The sequence below is a fragment of the Anopheles aquasalis genome, chromosome 2 (genome assembly GCF_943734665.1).
Source record: "Anopheles aquasalis chromosome 2, idAnoAquaMG_Q_19, whole genome shotgun sequence".
NCBI lineage: Eukaryota > Metazoa > Arthropoda > Insecta > Diptera > Culicidae > Anopheles > Anopheles aquasalis.
The window spans coordinates 74335647-74345646 of record NC_064877.1 but is presented as its reverse complement, the minus strand read 5'-3'; the positions used below and the strand labels follow the sequence as shown (position 1 = coordinate 74345646).

At 50.4% G+C, this 10000-nt stretch overlaps 2 protein-coding genes and 1 non-coding gene across 3 annotated transcripts in view; all 3 read left to right on the top strand.

Moving 5' to 3' along the window:
• The window catches only part of LOC126569167 (ras-related protein Rab-30), a 1863-nt gene extending 277 nt beyond the window's left edge, over positions 1-1586 (top strand). The window contains exons 1-2 of the mRNA XM_050226090.1: positions 1-196; positions 269-1586. The exon at positions 1-196 is cut by the window's left edge and continues 277 nt beyond it. Of these exons, the coding sequence (XP_050082047.1) occupies positions 14-196; positions 269-721 (636 nt within the window). The 5' untranslated portion in view covers positions 1-13 and the 3' untranslated portion in view covers positions 722-1586. The remainder of the gene's footprint in view (positions 197-268) is intronic.
• LOC126569161 (bone morphogenetic protein receptor type-1B) overlaps positions 1549-10000 on the top strand; it is a 102523-nt gene continuing 94071 nt past the window's right edge. The window contains exon 1 of the mRNA XM_050226081.1: positions 1549-1657. Within this exon, the coding sequence (XP_050082038.1) occupies positions 1573-1657 (85 nt within the window). The 5' untranslated portion in view covers positions 1549-1572. The remainder of the gene's footprint in view (positions 1658-10000) is intronic.
• On the top strand, positions 2300-2372 carry Trnak-cuu (transfer RNA lysine (anticodon CUU)). Its single transcript has one exon. It is a non-coding gene; the product is annotated as a tRNA-Lys (tRNA).

Below are 10000 nucleotides of genomic sequence, written 5' to 3'. Positions count from 1 at the left end.
GCAGGTGGCCCAAATGATGGCTTCGGTGCGAATCCCGGAGCAGAAAATCATCCTTTGCGGTGAGTACGGCGTGGGAAAGAGTTCGCTGTTCCGGCGGTTCGCGACGAACAACTTCGTCACCACCACCGACCGGAAGTCCACCCTCGGGTTGGACCACTTTGGCCGGACGTTCAATGTCGGGGATAAGGAAATCAAGGTAAGCGGCGATGCTGTTTGTTTTCTTTGTTGTGCGAACTTTGATTCCGATTTTCTGGTTGCTTGGTTACAGCTTCAACTGTGGGACACCGGCGGTATGGAGCGTGTGGCCTCGGTAACATCCAGCTACTACAAATTTGCCGAGGCGGCGATCCTGGTGTTTGCGCTGGACAACGAATCCTCGTTCCATGCCCTTTCGCAGCACATGCTCGACGTCGTGACCTACGCGGAAAATGCAAAAATCTTTCTCGTAGGCAACAAGGTGGATGTGGAGACGAGCGGTGGAGATCCGCCACCGGTTACGGATGCGGACATGGAGTCATTCTGCGAGCAGTGCCACAGTCTCATCAGTGCCACCTTCAAAACATCGTGCAAAACGGGCGAGGGAATTGAGGAGATGTTTCGCGACATCGCCAGTACGCTGGTCGAATCGAACCGTTCCCGGCTCGAGCTGCAGGCACTCGAGAGCCATGGTTTCAAGATTCATCCACCGGACGAAGTAAACGATCCCGGGTGCCTGTGCTAGTATAGCACCTTGCTTCACCTTCCCGTGCTTACATGCTACAAGTTCTTGTTGCTTTTAACATCATCCTACGCGTCACCTTTACGTAAAGCGATTAGTTTGCAACTGCTTCCTTTTTTACCAGAGCGGATTGCCTTTCTCCTTAAGCGAAGCCGTCCTTGCGAAAAGCATCCGGAAAGCCGGATGTGTGATAACCGATAGTAGGGATTTTCTTGCCAAAAAAAAACCCGAAAAAACCCAACAGAATGAAGTGCCATGAGAAAGGAGAGAAAGTGTGGAGATCAATCAAGCATGGATGTAATTGGATCGACCCTTCGCGGCCCCCGGGGAGAACGCTGATAATTTAATTTATTACACTAACCAGAACAATCATAGAGCATTACACACCAACAGTATCAGGCAATCGATCGAGCATAATCAATAATAGTGCGTATTGGGGCGTGCTAATTGTAGGGCTTCTATAGCAGGGCTAGTTTAGTGTTTCGTTTCAATCATCGCTAGCAAGCCAGGTATCCGTAGCTTTTGTATAACATTGTCCTTCAACGAAACGAGAGGAACGGTTTTATGTTGGGACCGGTCGGAAAAACCGATCGTGCCCGCTAGTCCGGGATTAGGTAGATTGGATTCACTCGTCGTTGTACATGTATTTATAAATCACATCTCATTCAACATTTGAGCGTAAGATATGGATATTAATATCGGTTACAAAGAATTAACCAATAAATTGAACCCGAGCGGAAACTTTCAGAAAACGATTGTTGCGTGCCGGCAGCACGGTTCCCAGACTCCAGAAAATTTGTGGTCCAAGGGTTTGATGCATCAAGGGTTAAAGTGATCGATATCGCGGATTAAAAATGGTCTTAATCGGCTCGAGTGTTTGTGGTTATTTACTATTGTTTATGTGGCTTTGCGGCTCCTCTCTGTCGGCAGACGATCAAGGTAAGTTTCGATTGTTACTCTGCTAGTGCTGTTTTCCCTGCAAACGATCTTGCCCGACCGAGCCGACAGACCTGTCCCGCGACCTGGCTGGCGCCTTTGGAGTCTGGAATCTCGGCCCCGACAGGTGCGCAGGAAAGAGATAGCGCTAGGTCGGGAAGATGTTATGATTTGCGTGTTGTGATCATTTGTGGTTCGTTCTTGATCATCATGTACTCTACATCTATTTAAGCATAACGAATGTACTGTTCTTTGTGAAAATATTGCCTAGCAACGGTGATTGTAGGCCTGCTGTGATTGGAAACCCTGATTGTAAAGGGTTTACTGATCCTCGATACGATCATCTGCTCTCTCGTTCTCGCCGGCATGATGCAGAGGCGTCCACTTCTTCCACGATGATCGCGGTGGTGTTGGTTTTCTTGCCGGAGGGCGCTCGATGATCATGTTATTTGTAAACAGGACTGCATGCTGCAACAGCCAATTAAAAACGGTAGCAACGAACGTACGAGGGCGATCCGCGCATTAGAAAGGTTGTTTGGAAGTTGCGTATGAATGTATGCGTAGAAATTGAGCGATCAACTCGATTTGTACCGACCGATCGAGCATCGAGCATGCATAGATCAACCGGCATCCAGTGATCAACAAGCCCGGCTAGCTCAGTCGGTAGAGCATGAGACTCTTAATCTCAGGGTCGTGGGTTCGAGCCCCACGTTGGGCGCATGATCCTTTTTGTTTTTTTAAATTTAATTTCATGAATTTATGTTTGCTTCGGATTAAATAATGACAACCACAATCCACACACATGACAATCTTATTAAAAATATATAGTTCTTTTCTGATACCAATATTGAGGACAATCGCGTTATGATTACTCGTTGAAATCAACAGTCAGCTTCCGTTGGCGACCACTATCCGCTTTTCGCAGTATCACTCGTTTGTTCAAAGGAGTGGAATTGTTTCCCACGGTAAGAACAGGTTCCATATTGGACATGCGAGTGGAAATGGAATTTTCTTCCCTCATTTTCCCATGCCCTGTCTGCTACAACAAGACTACTACTGGATACGGCCATACTTTTCCCTTAAAGAGGATTCTCCCAAAGGGGGGACCATTGCACCCGCTGCGAACCACTTTCTTCCGTGCAAAAAGCGGTCAGAAGTCCGCCGGTCCACTTCTCCTTTTTCCGCTCTCCTTTTATCATCTCCTTATCTTTTGCAGCAGCTTCCCTGGTGCTGAACTGATTCACGCGTCATCCATCAGCGCATCAAGGCACATGTCGATCGCACATCGAATGCCACCAGGGAGGATGGTGCACGTACGCGCCAGAGAACAAATTCACGTTCGTTCGTTCGATCGTGGCATTAGCAATCATTCCACGTACGTGCTGTGGAGGCCTTTCTCGGTGCGCTGAAGACCTAACGGTGATCTGTCGGTGATCTTACTCATGGGAAGGAAGCATGCCAGAAAGAAGGAAGGGAGCTTTTCCTGAAGAAAGTCACTAAATTTTGAATCTCGCCTCAGATGGCTCCGCGAGAGTGAGAGAGCCTCGATCGACCATCGTGCGCTTGTTTATTCTTGACGGTCATCGCGGCCTTATGGGACGATCTTGGACAAATAGTGCGTAAAGCGCAAAGAGTTGTATACTTGCGTTGCCTGGAAGTCAAATAATTGTAAATATTTATCATCCGGGGACTTCCCCCGTTCCGTCCTGCCTGTCTGCCGGTTTGGACGGTGGTTTTTGTGCTACCCAGACCATCCCGTTGTGCTTTCCTCGCTGCGGGAGTCATGAAACGGCATTGGTATTCCACTGAAGCGAGCACCCGCAGTGGCCGTTGCGCAGCAATGTGTCATACGAATATTGACACATCTTCGAGGTCGCGACGCCGCCGCCGCCACTGACCGCGCGCTGATTGTACTTTAAAATGAAGTTTCCATATTTCGCCGGCCCTACACTCCGGCCAGCCTCAACCGGTCCACCGGTTGGACAGCATCCAACCGGGCAGCAGGTGAAGGTTGTTGCCGGAGCTATATTTATTCGCTTTTGTTGGGCAAGGGGATGGATGGTACACATCACGGAGATCGGAATGGGACGGCGTGGCGACACACGGGCAGCACCAACGTATATCATTAGCAGCATTATGGGAAACTATGCTCCGGGAGCGATCGCAGCAGTAGCAGCGAAAAAAACATGAGGCGGCAAAGAGGCAGGAAGGACAAGTGACATGCTTCCCGCCGTGTCGCCGTGATTCCCGTTTTGTCCCGGTCAGTCCGGTCCAGTGGTGAGACATTTATGGAAGGCTTCCAGTCGGCTCGGAAGTGGACACTTTTCTCTCTTTCTCTCTCTCGCTATCTCTCGCCGATCAGGGAGCCTGGTGTTTCCATTTGCGCGCCATTTCGATCATAAATTATCGCACACAGTTTTCCTCGGCCAGCTCGGCGTCACGTCACGCTAGCGTCCATCACGTTCACCACTGCTCGTCAATGTTATGTGTGCGTTCCCGTCCTCGCCGGTAGGTTAAGCCCTTAAAAGGGACTAAGGGGATTGATGGTGATGCCGGAATCGCGCACAACCGGTCAGGGACAGGGCCTGCTAGCTTTTCCAACTTACCTGATAACAACGCGTTCACATGATAACAATGACCGCGCACCGCACCGCAAGGTAATGGCCGGTACGTGCTACTACTCACTTCGATTACGATTGTCGTACGGTGATGAGTGACGGGGAGCTGGAATGTTTCCCGTACCCCAATGGAGCCAAGGAGCTTCTGCTGTTTGCCCAGGAGGACAATCACAGCTCAGGAGGTGGAGAAGGGGACTGGAAGTGGAAATGCCACATGGCCTGGCGCCATCACATATTAATAGCCGCAGGAATTCCAATTCTTTTTTTCCACGCAAACCGATCCATCAGCCACACGTGTGTTGCTCTGTGCACAAGATAATTTGCTTTAAAAACTCATCGAATGCCTATACGCGCACGTGCGAATGTGTGTGCGTTTCTTTAATTGATCGTACGATCGTTTAGCAGCCTTAAACATAGCATCTGTCATTGGGGCAGCAGCTAGCGGCATTGTGATATGATATCCCCCCCTCCCGTTAACCATGCCCCTTTTGCCTTTGGGGCAATCGCCAGAAAGCAAACTAAGTTTTTGTAAGCAGCAAGAGCAAGGAAGAGACCAAACACCGAAACGGGGCTTCCTGGGAGCGCGCCCAGCCTGTCCATCAAAGTGGATTCTCCTCGGTTTTATTGTTTTCCATTTTGTACGCCACTCGCAACACTTCTGGTCTGACATCTGATAGACACTATCGACGAGGCGTTCTGGCGACTTCTTGGCGGTCCTATCGGGCATTTTGTTCCCCACCCCCCTCCCTCCCCTTATGGCGTCACGAGATTGGCCTCAATTTATGCTCGATCATCATCGTGACCGAGAAGAGATGGACGGCTCAGATTGATCATCATTCTGAATAAGTACTCCAAGGGGATCGACTACAGTTCTTTTCTTCCAGTTAGTTACCGCGATGTATTCAATTTCACCCCGGATCTTTCCGTCAAGTAGATTGCACCCTTTTTTTCGGCAGATCGTTGGCGATCAGTCACTTCTTTTCACCCCGCGAAAGATCACGCTCGTGGATCTCTGGCGCCCTCTCCCAAACGCTGTGTGTCTTTGGACTTGGATTCGTTGTCGTCCTCCCCCCGGGGCGTTTGATGGCAGCCAGCAGGCGCCAGCCCAAGGTGGCTTCCCCTTGACCAATGTTTTGATTTCGTTCATCGCCTTCCCCCTCCACGCGGTTTGTTTTCGTCGTTTGTGAAATTAATATCCTCCGTCGTCCACCGTTGGCTTCTTTCCAAAGCCTTCCGTTCCTCAAGAGGATTACTCGCTTGACGCCTCGCCAGGTACGCCACCAAAGGTGGGAGCGGGAATTGAATGAAGCGAATGAGAAGACCTCTCACTCATTTCACGCACCGTGAAAAATCGGCTTTCGTTTACGCCAAGAGAGCGAAGATTGGGAATTGGGGATCGAAAAATTTGTTTTCCAGCACAAGCGACGAACCTCCCGTTTTGCTTTGGTCGCGAGCAACGTCGAATGCAACGCTTGATTGTCGGGCCGCGGGTTAGTACCGACCGTGACGGAAGTGCGTATAACATCCCAAAGTCGCTCCTTTCAGGTCCGAACCGCACCAATGATGGGATTTAAGATATTTAAATAATATCCAACAACAACAAAAAAACCGCCGAGATCGCCTCTGCCGTCAAAGTCTTTTGATATGGATATTAGAATCTCCTCACACCATCTTCCCTCCATTCCACTTTCTCTAATCCATGCAGCGCTCGGTGCAGAGATGTGCAGGGTTCTTGGTTTGGGGCCGACCTTGAGGTTTGTTAGCGTCTTTTATGGATCAATTAATTCGTCCACCCCTGGGATCAAGGCTTAACGGCGGATGAACGTTGTGGATGTGTTGCTCCACGAGAGCTAGAGCAGCAAGTTTATGGTCGGTTGTTTTACACAGGCTGACTGAGCTCACAGGGAGCACAACCTGTGAACAGGGAAAAAAAAGAACTCATCTCTCGTCCAAACTACAATCGATCATGTTCGAACCCAAACGATTATGGCTGGGGCGACGACGGCGATAAGCTACGAACCCCCCTCCTCCGGAAAGCCTGAGAAGTGAGAACCGCAATACGTGTCCGGGTCCGTGTCCGTCCAATTTAATGATTGAAGCAATAAATAAGTATCGTATCGCGCTGTTCGTTTGCTGACCGGAGTCGGAGAGTCGGATCGCTTTATTGCTGCCCCTCAGCGCATCGTGAACTTCATGGATCTCCGCATGGATCCGCTGCAGCTCGTAAACCTCGTAAATTATGCCTCGATGCGTCGATGCATCGCATCCTCGGGGGTTCCGGTCAGGTTGGTCAGGCGTGTTGGTGAGGTAATTTCCTTGCCAGAGATGATTTATGATGGTCAGCAGAGGAGGATGTCGATGTCCTGATGTCAGGAGTTGAATTTTTCGGGTCCGAGATGCGAGGTGGGAAAAATCGTACCCAAGATGGTGTCAACTGTTGATTCCGCGGAATGAGGTTGATTGAGTTCCCGGTGCGGTGGATGGGTTTGATTGGGCGGGAAGGTCACAGCCCAATCCTTGGCCTCATCGCGTTTGTCACGAATCGATCCCGCGCTCGCCGGCTGGTGGCTCTGCATACTAATTAACCTTCAGTTCAGGCAACGGCAAGTGAAGTGAAGTGTTAATAGGGTTTAAAATGAATTGTACCCGTAATGAACGGTTATTAATCATGAGTTTCCTTTTGCGTGTGGGGAATGTTTTTTTTCTTCTTCTTTTTCTTCTTCTTTTGCGCATTTGTGCAACTGTCCTCTCACGTTGCAATGATAAGGCCTGGGAGGGAGCTGCAGGTTCGTGGTCGTGACACAGATGATCGATACCAGCGCGCTGATGACCCCTATTGTTATCCCGTTTGCTTCGTGAGTGGTGCAGACACATCGTGATGAGCTTTGGTGATTAGTTCGGAGCAGAACCTCGACAATCGTGCCATCTCTTGGCAGGATAGTAAACAATCATCAACAGCAAATGTAGCGAGAGATTTTTAGATGATCATCCTCGATCGATTACGTTAGGAAGCAATTTCACACTTGGACTTTTATGGAGCCAAATTGCAGACAAACATATTGTGCGCTCTGGATGATCATGCAATATTGCTCATATCATTATGTCCAAGGTGTGTACGCCCATGAGCATAATTCTGCTCCTCAAGATCGCAAACTCCCGTTGCGTTGCTGCAAAGCCTTTTTTGTTTATTCCAAATGGTGAGACGGACTACAAAAGCCACTCGAACGCTCGTCCTGGCCGGTAAACGGGATTTTAATGCATTTTCCAGTAAGCATCAAATGGAATGAGGATGGGTGGGGGGTCAGCGGTCATGCTCATGCCAGGGCATACTGGCTGCGCGCAACCGCAAAACATAACGATCATCATCTCGCCACCCAGCTCAGGGGGTATTGTTGGCTGGCGATGGGCTGTCTGTAAATTGATCTCGAAACGCAAAACGGAAGAAATTATGAGCGTCATTTCGTGCTGCTGACGCTGACGCTGCTGCTGCATGGAGTAGAGGGGGAAATGATGGTACACCAGGGGCGGTTGGCCATTTTGCGAAGGCCGTCATCCTACCGGGGGGCATTAATAAAAAATAATAATAACTGGAAACAACCCCGTTAGCGGGCTTACGGGCGACGATGATGCCGTTGCCGAGCTCTGGAACGACGGCCACGACAACCCGGGATGAAGAAGAATGCCCCGCTAGTGCGATGATGATGGGCTCCGATGGCGAGATGATTCGGGGTTCGGCAATCAGACAGACCAGAACCGAACCAGTTGAGGGACCTGCCTGCCTGGCCTGACGACGCCTGGCTGACGCGCACGAGTTGTTCCTCCTCCTCATCCCGTTCCTCACCCTTCGGGAGATCTTTACGAAGAATCAGCAAGAACTTCGTCGCTCACGATCGCCACCTCCTCACCAGCAAATGCTTTTTGGGCGTCGCTGGCCCGAAGCGAAGCTTTTTAGGCCGTACGTGCGTCAATGGAACGAAGGAATGAGCAAAGTGGTAGCGATGGTGGTGGGCAACAACAGAGCTATTATTAGGTAACGTACGGAACCGGTAAGAAGGTGGTAAGAAATTAATTTTCTTAAACGTTTAATCGTTTCTCGACTTTCTTCCTCGGGTCTGTCCGTCGCCAGCACCCTGGACAGGTCCCCGTTAGGAGGTGCTGAAGTGATGGATTGAAAGGTTGTCTGTCTCTATCATTCCTCCGCTTCGCTTCAATCGCTCGCCATGATCGTTCTACTCGTTGCAAAGCAGTAGTGATCTAATGGGAAGATGCCCGGTTCTCGGGGCGGGTGGTGTACGGTACGTGCACATCGTTGACCGCTGGTGACCAGAGAGACCCCTACAAGCGATCGTTTATCGAAGGAAGAAATCTTGTACGACAGTTGTCCCGGAGTAACGAGCGAGTTCTGACGGTGGACGGAACTGCACAGGATGGCGCGCAGGCACACAGTTGTAAAGCAGTAGTATCGTGTCCGAGCATTGAGCGTCATAAAACTGGTTGCTCGCATCGAATGGCTGGAGCAACGCTGCGCTGCTGGAAGCATGGGATCAAGAACAGCCAACGCAACGAGAAGTGAGCAAGTGGAAGCATCAGAAAAGGAAGAAGTAATCGAATATTGAAAGGCAATTTTTAGTTCTAAATTGTTCCTGGGTGTGCGCGCGAGCGCTCGCGCACGTTCCATCGGTGAAATTGAATTGGAATTGCGGCTTGATGCGAGCTTCCTCGCCGGTAGCCCCGGCCAAGTAATTACCCCTGGTGGTGGAGGTACACCTCATCAGGGCAGCGATGGGGGGGCAAGCAAGCGGGCGTCAGTTGAGTAATTTGTAGCGACTGCTTAATGACGCCATTACGCGCGATCTCTGCGCGCAAGCCCCAAGCGCGCCAAGCCCGACGCAAAAGACGCTTTTCTTCGCTCCCCTTATTGGCGCGCATACAGGCGCTTTAATGTGGAAATGGCCACTTACTAGCACTACGGCTGTGCGCACAGCGCAGCTGGTGAAGCCGATGCTGGTGATCGCGGGTGTGCGATGGCGTGATTTGTAACGTTTTGCTCACGCGCATACTAATGCGGTCGGTTGCTGCAGTCTTCGCAACGTTCGCGGCAAGACCGATATCGGTTTTTGCGGTTCGGGTGCGAAGAGAATTTATGCAAATTAATCAACGATCACCTAGGTGGACCGAGTGAGCGTTCGAGTGGTTCGTTACAGCAATTATTGCAGCGTAACCCTTCTCACCCTGCAGGATCTACAGGATGTTTCCCTACTTGGGGGCCAGGCCTTGGTGACTTTGGTTCGCTCGCTGCTTCCTGCTCCTCAGCATAATCAACCTGATAAGCGTGATCACGAGCTCGACGAGCTGCGAATGGAAGATAATATTTCTTTATAATGATGAACAATCACTTCTAAACCTCGTTTTAGCCCGGCCATGGAGCAGGTTTTATCGAACGGGTTTCCATCCGGGGACGACCCCCTTTATTCCTCGCTATTGTGGCGAATCCATCGCCCCGTGCGTACTGGGTACAGTAATTGCACGATTTGTGCGGCAATGTAATTGGATAACCGAGAAATATGAGGCTCCATTTGTCATCCAAAGACACTAGCGTGCGAGTGAATGGGCAATGGGCGAACCGCGGGATGATGTTTGCCACTTCAAATGTCGAAATGTCCTGCCAGTCTGAGGAACGGAACAAGCAGGTTCCCCCACGACGTTTCCTTCGTTTTCGTTTCGTTGC